The sequence below is a fragment of the Lepus europaeus genome, chromosome 17 (genome assembly GCF_033115175.1).
Source record: "Lepus europaeus isolate LE1 chromosome 17, mLepTim1.pri, whole genome shotgun sequence".
Classification (NCBI taxonomy): Eukaryota; Metazoa; Chordata; class Mammalia; order Lagomorpha; family Leporidae; genus Lepus; species Lepus europaeus.
The window spans coordinates 62,041,074-62,056,484 of record NC_084843.1 but is presented as its reverse complement, the minus strand read 5'-3'; the positions used below and the strand labels follow the sequence as shown (position 1 = coordinate 62,056,484).

The window sequence follows — 15,411 nt, the reverse complement described above, 5'->3', positions numbered from 1 at the left end:
GCGGGCAGGGAGACCCTTAGACGTGGGCTCCCTGGAGGACACATGGATGCCAGGCTGGGGGAGGAGCGTCCTTTCTGAGGGCGGGGAGACAAGGTGGGGGCTGTCCTTCCACAGCCATCCCTAGTCCCTGAACTCTGGACAAGTCATCCTCCTGGGACGCGGCCACCAGGTGCCCACCCGCCTGGCTGTGTGACTGTCCCCCGTCTGACCAGGGGGACAGCCCTCAGAGCAGCAGTTCCCGCGGGCTCCCCTGTGCTGGCTCACATGTGCGTGTGTGTCTTACAGATTGGATATGAACGCCCTGAGGTCCCGGAGGGCCCAGGAGCGAGCAGCCATCATAATGCAATATGAGCAGGTATGGGCCAGGGTGCTGGGGGAGGAGGTGGGGCCCTGCCTCAAGGACTGTGCCTGTGAGAGCCAGACCCCATCTTCCTGGGGACACAGAGCCGGGCGGGCGGCTCAGCTCCCCCAGTGACTGAGACCCGGGCTTCTCATCCGGGTCCCCTCTCGGCTGCAGGGACGCCGAGGAGCGGCACTGGTGCAGCCTGAAGAAGAGGACGATGAGGGCGGCTGCCTCGTCCCAGACAGGCTTGGGTTCCTGCAGTGAGTCCTCCGCACCCCACCCCACCCCACCCCAGGGCAGGGACTGGGGTCAGACAGCCCAACATGAAGTGGCACACCTGTCCCCAGGCCCCAACCTTGAGCCCAGCTGTGGTCACGGGCAGGCACTGGTCATCATTTGGCCAGAGCCGAGTGACCGTGGGACTCAGGACTGCAGGCAGGGACAGAGCTGGACGTGGGGCAAGCACTGGGCACTCTTACTCTGAGGCCTCTGTTTCTGTTAGGTAGAGGGGGTGGCTTGAGGGTCGCCATGATCGCAGGCAACACAGCCTGGCCATCGCCACTCCAGAGCTGTGTCCACAGGGTTGGGGCACCAGCCTAGCAGCTGGGCAGTTGTCCAGCAGGTGCCTGGGTCTCAGGGCCCAGGCTCCAGGCTTCCGAAGAGCTAGTCTGAGTGATGGCCAGGGGTGCAGCCTCTGCAGCTCTGAACCTGCCTGCGGGCCCCCACAGTACAGACCGGGGGGAGGGTGCAGCTGAGGGCCCTGCCCCCGAGTCTAATCAAGGAGTGGGGCCTGGGAGCAGGAGTCAGACTTGGAGGCTGTTCCCACAGATGTCAGGGAGAGAGGCCCCGTGGCTGGAGGGTGGGCTCCGGTGACCTAAGGGATGGAGCCGTCTCAGGCTGTGCCTAGTGTGACTCAGCAGCCCACCTTAGCTCAGGGATGGGGGCTCTGGCTCCATGCTGTGCCAGACCCTGGAGAAAAAGAAGGAGCAGAGTGGTGGAGAGATGGCCACAGTCTGGGCTGACAGAGGAGGGGTGAGGTTGGAGCCGGCACCTCAGGCTGCCAGTGCACAGGGGAGGGTGGTGGGCAGGGGGGCACCCTGGGAGGTGTGGGGGTCCCAGGTGCCTGGAGCCCCAGGTGCACACTCACAGCACTGAGCATCTCTCAGGCAGGCCACCCGCACTCGGTCCGTTCCAGGGTGACTTCTTGGGGAGAGCTGATGTGGGGACACTGCTCCCTCACCCCTGGGCAGCCTGGCCCTGCTCAGGACAGAAAGCCCCCAATCGCTGTGGGGGTGCTGCCACACGCCCAGGAAGCTGAACCTCTGACAGGCCTGGAGCCCCCCACTGGCAGCAAGGGCCCCTGCCTGGCCCAGGGCTCCCTGTGCTCACGGTCACCAGCCCCTCCCTTCCCGTCTCAGTGCCCTGGGCTGAGAGGATGAAGCTGGTCCTTCCCTGGCCCACTAGGGTGGTCGCGGTGCCACTTGTGGTCCCGTCCTCACCTCTCCGCCTCCCTTGCTTTCCAGTGAGCAGAAGTTGCCCCAGGACAGCATCCCGGGGGCAAAGGTAAGGACAAGTCCTTGGCCACGGGTCAGTCACCTGGGAAGCAGAGCTGGGTGGAGGGGGCACGTGGGGCTCGGCAGTGGTTAGTGGGAGCGCCACAAGGTCCCGCGATGCGGTACTCACTTGGCACCTGCTCACATCTGAACACACTCGCCTGTCCCGAACTGAGCCGCTGTTCAGTGGCGTCTGCCTGTCAGCCAAAATGACTCATTGCCATGGTTGGGAGTGACCTGGCTGGAGCTCAGGGGCTCTGCCTTGAGGACGGGGCAGCTCGGGTCAGAGGCCAGGCCACCGACGCTCCCCCAGACAGAAGCCCTGGGGCTCACGGTCTGTGCCTTTTCTGGCTCCTTCCTTGAGTGCACACAGAGCTCCTGAGCTGCATCCAAGGGCCACTCTCAGAGCCTGAAGCTGGGCTCACACCATCCTGTCTTGTTTTCCAGCGTACACAGGTGCGCAGGACCCAGAAATGGGTGAAGATGATCAAAAACTATAGTAAATACCACGGCAGCAAGAAGGTACCGTTGAGCTGAGGGGGGCCCCTCGGGAATACTGAGAGCTGAGTCGGGGTTTTGAACAGTGTCCATTCCCGTGCCAGGCACCGCCTGCCTCTCAGATGCCCAGGGGCAACTGTCCAGCCCCCGGGGACACAGGTCATGTGCACCCCTTCCCCATACACAGGACACTGTCCTGGTAGAAAATCTGAAGTCACTGCTGAAGACAATCCCGGATGCAGGGCAGGTGTGGTTCCAGGAGCCCCGTAGGGGGCAGTCAGTGCAGGGCAGAGCCGGTGCCCCTGAGCCCTTGGCCCCCAGTCACTGTGGGTCATAAGGCCCCCATCTGTGTTGGCAGAGCCTCCCTCTGCCAATACACACGGAGCCCCTGGCTTCTCCCTCCTGCTGTCTCACCCTGCGCTCCCTCCCCGAGTGGCCACGTTCACCACTCACCAGAGCCTCCTCTCTCCTGTAGTTTCAGCGCAGAATCTATAAGGGCATCCCTGCCCAGGTGCGTGGAAAGGTGTGGGCTGTGCTGCTGGAGGTGGACAGGAAGAAGGCCCAGAATCCGGGAACATATGCGGTATGGCTCTGCACTCAGCCCAAGGGGGCCCGAGCTGCTCGGGCCTGGTCAGGAGCCTGAGACTCCGTGGAGGACCGTCCCTCACTGAGCCCTCGGGAGCCTCCTCCTCATCCTGCCTTCCTCTCCCTACATCTCAGTCAGTGCCTCCTCCACATCCATCTTCCCAGACCCAGCTGGGACTGCCTGCACATGTGTGTTTTGTGCCAGAGGCTTTAACCTGCTCTCTGCTGAGCTCACCTGGGCAGCTTGGCATAAGGCCAGAACAGAGGACTTGCTGGTCCATGATGGGCGGGGGCCTCCCAGTATGAGATCACAATGGTGTGAGGTAGGGACCCCCACAGGCTCTGTGCTAACAGGGCCTGCCCACAGCCTGCCCTGCCTTCACATGGACTTGCAGCCCCTGGCACTGCCCTTGCCTGGAGTGGCTGGTCCAATGATCAGACAGCCCTCAATGCTTCTGGGAAAGGAGGGAGCGAGGGCTGGTGTGAGCAGAGGGCTGGCAACTGCAGCTGGCTCTCATGTCCCCGGCTGCCATCAGGGAGCAGGGCCCAGCTGTGTGGCCCACCCTGCCTGCCCCAAGTCTGCAGTTTGGGGCTGGCCCTGGGAGCTGGGCCTGGAGACAGTCATTGCCCAGGCTCGGCTCAAGCCAAGGGCTGCTTCCAATGTCTAGATGGAGATGGGCCCCTCCAGCAGGGGGCAGCATGGAGCAGTGGTCAGGCTGTGGCTGACTCCTGGAGGGCAGGGCCTGAGATGCCAGCGAGGAGGCTCAGAAGCCTGGCTGGGGGCAGACCGCGTCTGTGCTGAGAGCTGAGGGCAGGCAGGGGTAGTGCACAGGGACCTTTCAGAGCCCCTGAATGATGCTGACCATCGGGGCCTCAGCGGCCCCCTCAGCAGGGATGCCGGCCACGGGGGTGACGTGGACGTTGAGGCAAGTAGGGAGCCCAGGACCCTCCCTCAACGTGGGACCCAGAAGGGAATGAGCTCCCTGCAGGGAACTCTCCCTGTCAGCCAGCACAGCTGATGTGGAGTAGAGGTCCTTATGTGGCAATGGGGCTTTTGCTGGTCCTGAGGCTGGCACCTCCCCCTTGTCCCTCCCTGCAGGAGATGAAGGAGCAGGCTAGGCTGGGCGCCACTCACTTCCATCACATCGATTCTGCCATCACATGGACTTTCAGAAACCACCTCATGTTCCGAGAACGCTACGGAATGAAGTGAGGCCTCTGGGCTGGGGAGGACCCGGGGGTGGGAGGAGCAAGGGCCCTGGGGCACATGGGGTTCCTGGGGAAGACTTGGGGGCAAACCTAAATCAGTTCCTTTAGCACAGCAAACAAAATGGATCCATGGGCCTTTTGTGATTCTATAAACTTTCCCAAAGACACTGTGGAGAGAATGAAATGAAAGGTATTATCTCTAGAATCTTCAAGGAGCCCTTCAGCTCAGTAACAAGGAAGCAGTGGGCACCTCCCGGCGCCCCAGGCACACAGGCTCGGGAGGGCCCCTTCATGTAAGCCCACACAATTCACCTCCTCAGCGCATGAACACACGCTTAGTACCTAAACCACAACGGGCACCAGCGCACAGCTGTGAGAATGGGGGAACTAAAACCACCGAGGACGCCGGGTGCTAGGGAGAATGTGAGGCGAGCGCCACTCTGGTTCATTGCAGGAACAAGCACAGTGGCCCAGGCCCCCGGCAGCACCCAGGGCCATTTCTCACAATGAGAGACACACCTTCCACACGAACCCCAGCACACACGCACATGTACACAACCACTAATACAGCGGAGTGCAAGAAAACCCTTACACAACATTCAGCGTTGTGTTCACAGTCAGTGGACGCAGGAGGAGGCTGCACGATGCTCAGTGGGGACACGGAGAAGCAGCCCGTGTCACAGCTGCATCCTAGAACGGGATTCAGGGAGAGGCAGGACGAGGCTCGGCCCTGGGCTGACCTGGAGGCCTCTCAGGTGCATTCTGCTGGGGGAGGAAGCGTCCCTCAAAGGCTACACATGCTGTGATCCACTCACAGGACATCTGCAAGAGGCCAAACCCTGGGACACACAACAGGGCAGTGGTAGCCACGGGCTGAGGGAGGTGGGGAGTTTGGCCACAGGCGGCTCATGGGGAACACATAGGCCACAGGAGCTGCTCCCTACCAGGCTGAACGTGCATGGGAGGCTGACTCTCCATGGCTTAGACCCACGGGACTGCACCTCCCACAGTGGGATGCTCACTTGTGCAATGAACACCCACCCAGGAAACGAAACTGCACGTGACTGCACCCTGGGAGGAGTGTGTGTCCCTGCAGGCAGCGCCCACCCACACAGTGGACAACACGCAGGTGCCCTGACGACATCCCTGCTCATGAGCAGAGTGTCACGGGCCCTGCGTGTGGCTGTCTGGCTCTGTGAGGCAGAGCCACACTGAGAGCCTCGGCAGCACAGGACGCACAGCCTCTGTCCTCTCTCTTCCAGCCAACAAGCCTTATTCAACATCCTGATGGCCTATTCCGTTTACAATCCTGTGAGTATTCTGGGATCCTATCACAGGTGCTATCCCGGCAGTCCCTGCAGGGCACCCCTGGTCACAGAGATCCCAGCCTGGGTTGAGGGGGCCTCTCTCATCCACAGCTCTGAGGAAGAGGGGTAGAGGCTAGGCTCCGGGCCTCCTCGGACCCAACCTCAAGTTCTGGGAGGAGAAAGACAGCCTTCTCCTGGGCTGGTCTCCAGACCCCAGGAGCTTGGCCGCATTGGGACGCCCCTCCCAGGACTAGCATTCCATACGGTGGGGCGGGGGGCGAAGGCAGGGCAGAGCAGGTGTATGACTTTGCTCATCCAAGTGGAGTCTGGGTCCCACTGATGCCGTTACACCCACCAGACATGTGGTTGGACCCCTGGACCTGAATCCCACTCCACACAGCGCCATTGCCACAACAACCAACTCAGACCTTTTTTCCCCATGCGTGGAGCAGGTGCGGGGCTCCATGGGTGACCCAGCAAGGCCTGGACATCCCCATCCCCCTGACCTGCCACTGGCCAACCCTGCCTGGTGCCCTGGTTCCCAGGGGGCCTGGCACTCAGGAAGCCCAGGCCTGCACCCGTGACAGAGGCACACCTCCTGTTCTGGTCCTGGTAGCACTTCCTGGCTTACATCTTCCTCATGTGAGAAGGGGCCACCAGGTCACCCGCAGAGCTCAGGGGCCCAGAAGCTTCCCTGGGCGTGGGTCTGGATTCCCACAGCAACCGGGCCCATCTGACATCTTGGGAGTAACAGCTGCCCATACTTGAGGTCTCCCCCCTGTGCTGCCTAAGCTCAGGCCCTGCAAGATTCCCTCCAGGAACTTTGAGAACTTCCATGGCTCCAATTCTTGGGCTGCTGACACCAAACGGCAGGATTCAGGCACAAGGGCTCGCTCCCCAATCTTCCTAGACCCTTCAGTGGGTGACCCTGATCTCCCTGGGAGGTGGGCCATCCCAGGAGGTCATTCTTGCCAGGGGAGGTCTCCTAAAGGCATTCTGGGATCTTGCAGGAGGTGGGCTACAGCCAGGGCCTGAGCCATGTGGTGGCGCTGCTCCTCATGTACATGCCCGAGGAGGACTCTTTCTGGGCCCTGGTCCAGCTCATGCAAAACAGGAAGCACGCGATGCACGGTAGGTGGATGGCGTGTGGGGCCCAGTGCATGCAAGTCTGTGCACGGCCCTCACTGGCTCCTGACTGTGCAGGACCATGTCCCTGGAGCGGGGGGGGGGGGGGGGGGGGGGAAGGGCTCCCTAGAAGCCAGGGCTGGCAGAGGCCTCCCAGACTGAGCCAGCCCCCTTCTTTCACCGCCATCCAAAGGCCCTGCAGCTTGGCCATGGCCATCCTGGGTGTGGGAACCTTCAGAACAAGGGATCCTGTCCTTGTCCAGGACTCCGGTCGCTTCTGGCTCTTCTGCCTCACACATCTCCACGCAGACTCTCAAGCACAGAGCCACACCCAGGGAACTTGCAGAAGGCAGCATCCCCTGTAGGGTCACCCCCTCCTCGCTCCTGAGTGTCAGAATGGTCAGGAGGCACCCAGTTGGACAGCGCTCACCCCAGCGGGCTCCAGGGGGCAGCCTGGCCTGGGCTGCACAGTCAGTCACCCACCTGCACGCACCTCCCAAGCAGTTCCTCTGCCCTGGCCATGTTCGTTCCCACCTGCCCCTGTTCGAGCCTCCCCTGACCCTCAATGCTCAGAAACCCCACCCCGGCCTTGGGCTCTCCAGCCTTCCTAGGCGGAGGCTCTAATGTGGGGGTGTGGCCGATACTACTCAGGTTTCTACAAACCGAACTCCCCAAAACTGGAGCGATTCCAGCACCACCTGGGAGACACCGTGCATCGCGTGCTCCCCTCCCTGGAGAAACACCTGGTAAGTAAAGCGTCTCCTTTCTCCTCTCGGGGGCTCTGTGCTCAGGGAGGGGAGGACAGAAAGGGGTCCTGACTCCTTCCTGGGCCAGGGCAGGCCACGTCCTCACCAAGGCTTTCCTTGGTTACTGGGGTCCGTGGCAGCTTGGGTGTTGGTGTGTTTTCTAGCACTTGGTCCCCCAGAGTTTGTGTAGCCTGCAGGGAGACGCTGTCCCCAGGGCAGAGTGGACTGAGGGACCTGTGTCCCTTCAGGAACCTGCATGGCTGGGAGAGGGGATGCACCTGCTGCTGGGCTTCCTGCACCCAGGGGCTCTGCCACAGGGCTCAGATGAGAGGCAGTCAGGCCTGGGCCCTGGGCCCTGAGCCCCCTCTGCCTCTGCCTCTTCTTAGGAGAAGGAGGGTGTGTGCCTGGAGGACTCCACCGCCCACTGGTACCTCCAGTGCTTCCTGGAGGGGGTAAGTGCCCCGGGGACCCCTTGCCCAGGGAAGCTCCTGCCCCAGTGCCTGGCTCTCCTGTCCTGGTGGCCTGTGCCTGAGCTGCCCCAGCCCCAGCACACACAGGAGGGAGCCTGCTCTGCAGACCAGCAGGCCTTGTCCTGCTACGAGTGGTCCAAGCTGAGGCTGAGCCTCAGGGCCAGCAAGGAGGGGACAGGTCCCACCAGGACCCACCCTGAGAGCCTGGCAAAGGCCAGAGCCCTACAGGGAGAGGCAGGAGATCCATAGACTCCCAGTGGCACAGGCTGGTGTCAGCGCAGCCCAAGGGCTGACCCATCCCCCAGGTCCCTGGCATGTCTGGCATCTCCAGTGTGGCTTCCAAAGTGTCCAGACCCCCAGGGTCCAGGAGAGGACATGGTCATCCTCTCTGGGTCTGGTTCCCTGAGTGGGCGGGGATGTGGCCATGAGGCATGGCCTCACCTACCAATGAAACGAGTCCCCCACCCTCCCCTCCCCTCCCCTCCCAGGAGGAGCTCTGGCCTTCTTGTGTGATGCAGCCTCCTGGAGTCTCCCTCTGTCCTAGGAGAGTGACACTGCACACCCACCCTGTGGGCCCTACTGAGGCCCTGACGCGCGGGGTCCTCCAATGCCTCTGTCCCCCAGGTGCCGTTCCCCCTGGCTCTGCGGATGTGGGACGTTTACATCTTTGAGGGCGAGCACGTGCTCACCTGCATGGCTTACACGGCCCTCAAGATCCATCGCAGTAAGTCCTCAGGGCCCACAGAGGCCCAGGTGCTGGGGACGGAGGAGCTGGGGACAGCCCTGCCTGTCCCTCGTGAGCAGGGCTTGAGGGAGGGATGAGGAGGTTTGTGAGTCCTGGGTTCCTTTCAGGAGGGCACTGAGAATCCCCTGTTGCACCCGCAACCCCAGGCCCCCTCCCACCACAAGGAGAAGTGGCCAGGGTCATCGCCCAGGAAAGTGGCCCCTGAGCAGTCCCCTCCCCTCAGTCAAGTGCTTGGCTTGACAGCATGGGTGTCTAAGGGGGTCTGCAGCCCATGTCTGGGGCTGGGACAGGGCTTGGAGCAGCCATGGTGGCTGCGCCATCCCTAGGGCCCCTCCCAGCCTGACGCCCACCCCCGTATCTAGAGCGCCTGCTGAAGATGCCCCGGGACCACCTCCGGGAGTTCCTGCAGGTGACCCTGAAGCAGGCCTGGTCACTGAGCGAGGACGCAGTCATCAGGCAGCTGCGGGCCTCCATGCGTGAGCTGGGGAAGCACCAGTGCCTCCTGCCTCCCGAAGGTGAGTCCAGCACCCGGCCCCGGCCCATGCTCCCTTGGGGATTCAGTAGTGGGAGTGCCAGGCCCTGGCAGCCCCGCCCAGGACTCACCTCTTCCTGGTCCTCCTTGTCCTCCCTGGGCTCAGCAGTTCTGCTTTCTGAAGCTCTGACAGCATGGCCTGGCGGGGCCTTGGGCAGCTTCCCAGAATCCTCCTGTGGGTGAAAGCTCTCCCCCCACAACTCTGGGGCCAGGCTGTGGAGCTGTCCTCAGGGCCCTGTTGGTGGCTCTGGCTCCTCGGATGACCCCCACTCTGGAGTGCATTCGAGGCCCCGCCTTGAGCAGGTGCCCTGGCTCTGTGGCCCCAGCAGCGTGGAGCACAGCTGGACCCCCACTCCAGCAAGATGAGAAGCAGCCCTGCCTGCCCAGGGGGCCTCTCCCCGACTGACCCCACACAGGCTCCTGGCCCGATGACCACAGCTGTCTGCACACAGGACCCTCCTAGGACAGGGGTGGGCAGGGCTCCCACCTGCATATAGGCAGGGCTCGAGGGAGGTGGGCCTGTGGGAGACCCTGCACACTGGAGGCCAAAGCCAGCCGGCACTGGATCCCCTTCAGCCATCTGAGGACCCCTGGAAGGCCCAGGTGCCCTGGGCCCAGTTGTGGGGGCTGAGTGCACTCCTGTGAGCAGGGTGGGTGCAGAGGCAGGCGCTGGGGGCCCCCGCAGCAGAACCCAAGTGCAGCTGAGTGTGGGCTCTGCAGTCCTAGCCTCGGGCCAACAGAAGTCAGCGGGACCCAGAGCAGCGCTGGCTTCCGGTGGGGAGGGGTGCCTGTACTCGTGCCTGCTCCTGCTGCCATCAAGGACCTGAGCGCCTGGGTCCCCATGCACAGCAGAGATGGGTTTGTCCCAGCTCTAGAGGCTGGCAGTGGGGGCCCAGGTGCAGGCTGTTCAGGCACTGGGGAGGCCCCACTGTGCTTCCAGGTGCTGCCTCCCCTGGGTGCTCGTGGGACAGAAGCGGTGACAGCCCAGTCTCACCGGGAAAGGGACAGTGGCCTAGATTCAGAGGACATGGCACCCTGCCAGCTCTTTAGAAACCGCACTCCCTGTCCCTGAGGGCCTGACCCAGACTCCATGTCTGCCCCACAGCCCCAGCTCTCACCTCCATCACCTTAGGCTCAGTTCCTTTCCAGCCATTTAGGAGGGACTCAGATGCGGGTAACTCAGCCAATACACTGTTAGGGCACAGGAGGTCAGGTGGGGTAGGTGACAGGGTCCTGAGTGGGTGCCTCGGTCCCCAGAGATGAGAGAGTGAGGCGGGCAGGGCAGGGCCATCCACCCTGTGGGGCTGTGCAGGAGGAGCCCGAGGTGTCCCAGGGCTCCCCTGGCCCAGGCTGCACACACCCTCCCCTCTGGGGCCAGCAGCCTAGGAGAGTCCTCAGCGTCACACGGGGTGATGGGGACCCCAGGGGGAGGCTGGGGCAGGCACCCGGCAGGCCAGACGGGGGCTGTGGAGAAGCAAACCGCGTCTCTTCTTCTTCCAGCCAAGGCCATCGAACGGTGCGGCAGGCCCCTGGGGCGGGCACACGTGCCCCAGAAGCACCTTCCTGCCCCCACTGCTCCGAAGCCCAATATGGCCATTCAGGACACAGCGGCAGTGTGGGAGCAGACCAGGGGTCCCCCTGCCTGTGCGGTGCCGATTCATCCTCCAGAAAGCTTTGGCCTCCGCATCGCCGTGAGGGAAGGCAGCCCAGAGCCCCTCGGCCTGGGCTCCCCTGTGGGGACCGCAGAGTCTCCATCTGTGGGCAGCCCCACGGAGAGCTCGTGGGGGAGGGGAGGCCTGTGCCAGTGCGCCAGTCTCCCTAACCTGAGCGGGCCAGGGCCCAGGGAGGACGACTCCTCCGATGATGGCAGCCGGGAGGGCCTGTGGATGTGGGCTCCTCCACAGGCCTTGGAGCCCCCGGAACCAGGGCCCATGCAGGCCGTCCCAGCCTGGGGGCCACGGCTGAAGACTGCCCCCTACCGGCATGGCAGCCCCACACAGTCTGGGGACAGTCATGGGCTGGAGCCAGCCAGAGCCAGCCCTGGGCTGGGAGACCAGGCCTGCGTACCCTCCCTGGCCCGACGCCGACGCCTCCTTGCCTCCTACTCCATGGGGCAACTACAAGAAAGGCCAAGCGCACAATGCGTCCTGCCCAGGCTGGGCAACAGCCTTCCGTGCGTCTACACGGCATCCTATATACTTGATTGAGCCCCCCCACGCCCAGCTCTTCCTTGGGCCAGAACACCCCGTCACTGGAACGATAGCAGTGCTGGGAGGCACTGTACTATCCCCCCTACTACCCCCCCCCACCCTCAGGTGGTGCTGACCCCGTATTAAACCATATCATTGACACGAGTTGGCTCCAGTTTGTGACCCCAGCGCCCAGCTGCAGCAGAGCTTCCCCGTGGTCCTGGAGAGTGTGGGGACGCTGTGTGTCTACCTCAGTGTCTTCACGGCCAGATGCCGCACAACGTGTCCCCAAACTGTTGGGAGTGGCAGAGTTCCCGGCTGCTTATTGATTCAGACCTTCCCATGTGCTAGCTCTGCCCAGTGTGTAGAGACTTCAGACCGCCCCCCTGCCCCAGAACGGAGGCCATGCTGGACATAAGCAAGGAATGTGAGAGTTGTCTATGGGCAGCCCCAGAGTTGTGGCAGGCAGAAGTAGTACATGGAGATCCCTGGGCTTGGGCTGTGGTGCTCCCTGGATACATGGATGCCAGGCTCGGGGAGGAGCATCCTTGCCAAGGGCAGGGGAGGCAGCTGGGGCTGTCCCTGCCCAACTGTCCCTAGACCCTGTGCTTTCGATGAGTCCTACTCCTGGGACCCGGCCGCCAGGTGCCCACCTGCCTGTCTATCCCGAGAGCTTCCCTGTGCTTGTTCACGTTTGCGTGAACAGCACTCGAGCTGTGTCCACAGGATCTGGGCACCAGCAGAGCAGTGGGCAGTTGTCCAGCAGGTGCCTGGGTCAGGGACCAGGCAAAAGGCTTATTAAACGCAGACTGAGGGAAGGCCAGGGGTGTGGCATCTAGGGCTCTGGACCTGTCTGCAGGTTCCCAAAGTTCAGACGGGCGTGGGACTTCTTGTAGCTTAGGGCCCTGCCCCCAGGTCTGGGCTGGGAGGAGTGGGGCTAGGAGCAGGAGTCAGATTAGAGGCTCGGTGGCTGGAGGGTGGGCTGCGGTGACCAAGTGGGATGGAGCCCTCTCAGGCTGTGCCTGGTGTGACTCAGCAGCCCACCGGAGCACAGGGATAGGGGCTCTGGCTCCATGCTGTGCCAGACCCTGGAGAAAAAGAAGGAGCAGAGTGGTGGAGAGATGGCCACGGTCTGGGCTGACAAGGATGGGTGAGGTTGGAGCCGGCACCTCAGGCTGCCAGTGCACAGGGGAGGGTGGTGGGCAGGGGGGCACCCTGGGAGGTGTGGGGGTCCCAGGTGCCTGGAGCCCCAGGTGCACACTGACAGCACTGAGCATCTCTCAGGCAGGCCACCCGCACTCGGTCCGTTCCAGGGTGACTTCTTGGGGAGAGCTGATGTGGGGACACTGCTCCCTCACCCCTGGGCAGCCTGGCCCTGCTCAGGACAGAAAGCCCCCAATCGCTGTGGGGGTGCTGCCACACGCCCAGGAAGCTGAACCTCTGACAGGCCTGGAGCTCCCCACTGGCAGCAAGGGCCCCTGCCTGGCCCAGGGCTCCCTGTGCTCACGGTCACCAGCCCCTCCCTTCCCGTCTCAGTGCCCTGGGCTGAGAGGATGAAGCTGGTCCTTCCCTGGCCCACTAGGGTGGTCGCGGTGCCGTTTGTGGTCCTGTCCTCACCTCTCCGCCTCCCTTGCTTTCCAGTGAGCAGAAGTTGCCCCAGGACAGCATCCCGGGGGCCAAGGTAAGGACAAGTCCTTGGCCATGGGCCAGTCATCTGGGAAGCAGAGCTGGGTGGAGGGGGCACGTGGGGCTCGGTGATTGATAGCTACCCGAGACCCTGCAGTTCGGCATGTACACCCCAGCAGCTTGGACTCCATGCTTCAGCCAATCAATTCAAGAGGCATCGACCCCAAAGCCATCCAATCAAAATTTTTTTTTTCTTGACAGGCAGAGTGGAGAGTGAAAGGTCTTCCTTTTTCTGCTGGTTTACCCTCTAATGGCCACTGCCGCCGGCTCATCGTGCTGATCCAAAGCCAGGAGCCAGGTGCTTCTCCTGGTCTCCCATGCAGGTGTAGGACCCAAGGACTTGGGCCATCCTCCACTGCCTTCCCGGGCCATAGCAGAGAGCTGGCCTGGAGGAGGGGCAACCGGGATAGAATCTGGCACCCCAACCGGGAGTAGAACCTGGTGTGCCAGCGCCGCAAGGCGGAGGATTAGCCTGTTAAGCCACGGCACCGGCCCATCCAACCAACTGTAGTAGGTCCGTTCCCGCCTCTGGAGGCACTAATCGATTCTAGGAGATGTCCTTTGAATTTCCCGGGGGATGAAATAATTTGCTAAATGGTACCATGATGTACAGAATGTCTCAGAAAACCCTATAAAAACCCTGTTAACTGAAGGGTCGGGGCTCTCAATTCAGACCCACTGTGTCGGTGTTGATTGAGAGACCAGGCCCGGATCTGCAACAAAACTCTCGTGTGCTTTAAAAAAGAAAGAAAGAAAGAAAGAAAATGAAACATTCAGGTTAGCTGTAACTCTTAAATCCTCAAACAGGGGCAGGCGCTGGACACAACTGTTAGGCCTCCACTTGGAATGCCCACAATTCCTCACAGTGCCTGCGTTGGAGTCCCGTCTCTGCGCTCTATTCCAGCTTCCTGCCAAGGTGTGCCCTAGGGGACAGCAGCTTAGGCCTGGCCAAGGCCTGGCCTAGCCCTGGCCATTGCAGGCCTGTACCGAGTGAACCAGTAGATGCGTGGCTGACCTCTGTCTCCCTCTTTGTCTCTCTTTCCAATAAATAGAAAACATTTTCCTCAATTCCCACCCAATGATCTCCTCCTCCACAGGAGAAACAAGCAGTGATAACCCACCTCCTCGTCACTGCTGAACAGTAAGGCGGGTGCTTTCTTCGTGGAGGGCGCTGGAGGCTCTGCCTTCTCCTCACTCTGCACTGGCAGAGACGGTGTCGGCTTCTTAGCAGCTGTAGCCCCAAAAAGGTTATCCTGGAGAAACAGAAGGTAGAACGGTAGGACAACCTCCCCCATCCAGCGGAAAACCTAAGACTGTCTCCTGCCCCAAAGTGGCAGTGAGTTTCCAGTCAGGTTCAGAATACAACAGCTTTGGAGAGAAAAGCTTCTTTTTTTGAGATGCAGGGAGCGAGCGAGTACGCTCCCATTCACTGGTTCTCCAAATGCTGACAACACCCAGGGCTGGGTTAAGGCTGAAGCCAGCAACTCAGTCCAAGACTCTCGCATGGGTGGCAGGAACCCAGTGACCAGAGCTGTCACCGCTGCCTCCCAGGGCTTGCACGAGCAGGAAGTCGGAGTCCGGAGCTGGAAGCAGGTCCTGACCCAGGCACTCCAATGTGGGACGCTGGGCATCCTACCCACTAGGCCAAACACATCGCCTCTGCACACTTTCTCTCTTACCGTCTTCACGTCTGCTGTTTGTCTTAGCTGTCACTAACACCTCACTTACTGTCAGCCGCAAGGCTGAGACAGGCCCAGTCACTTGTTGAAGATTTCTGGCTTGCCAATGGGCCCGGAGTCCTGATGCCACGTCCTATGGGCCTGGCCTGCCCAAGGGGCCAGATGGACTTCCGTTCCTCATTTCTCTCCCCAGCTGTGGAGTCCCCACCCCGGGCTGGGAAGAAAAGCGAGGGCTCCACATGGCCACCTTCTCTCGTTCACTCCTACCTTATCCAAGACTGCTGTGGTGAACATTGGGGATAACATGGATCCACCCTCTACAAACAACTTCTCAAAGGCAGGTTCCAAAACATGAAATCTGGGGCAGGCACCTGCCTAAGACATCAATTATGGTGCCCACATCCGACATGAGAGTGGCCTGGGTTCAGTACCCAGCTCTGGTTCCTGCCTGGAGCCTCCTGAGAGACAGAGGGGATGACCTAAGCAACCGGGTTCCCGTCACCCACGTGGGAGACCTGGATTGCAATGCTGGCTCCTGCCTGCAGCAGCCAGCACCTTCAGACATCTGGGGAGTGAGGCAGTGGAGGGGAGCTCACTCTCTCTCTCTCACTTTCTGTCTGCCTCTCAAAAACAAGGAAGTGAACTAAGGAAATAAGAAAGTGAAATCTATAAAGCCTTCCATGACAGGGTCATGAGTCTGCTGTCCTCCCCATGGTACAGCAAGGAAAACCTAGAGAGTCATTG

At 61.7% G+C, this 15,411-nt stretch overlaps 1 protein-coding gene across 1 annotated transcript; it reads left to right on the top strand.

The window, feature by feature from the left end:
• Positions 1–292: 292 nt before the first annotated feature.
• LOC133775808 (USP6 N-terminal-like protein) lies at positions 293–14,133 on the top strand. Its single transcript, XM_062214295.1, has 16 exons — positions 293–355; positions 518–603; positions 1,867–1,906; positions 2,344–2,418; positions 2,870–2,977; positions 4,079–4,188; positions 5,451–5,499; positions 6,506–6,626; positions 7,272–7,366; positions 7,753–7,818; positions 8,461–8,560; positions 8,944–9,096; positions 10,614–11,112; positions 12,357–12,452; positions 12,944–12,983; positions 14,086–14,133. Exons 1-16 carry the CDS (start codon positions 293–295, stop codon positions 14,131–14,133), a joined length of 1,749 nt encoding a protein of 582 aa, XP_062070279.1.
• Positions 14,134–15,411: the final 1,278 nt, after the last annotated feature.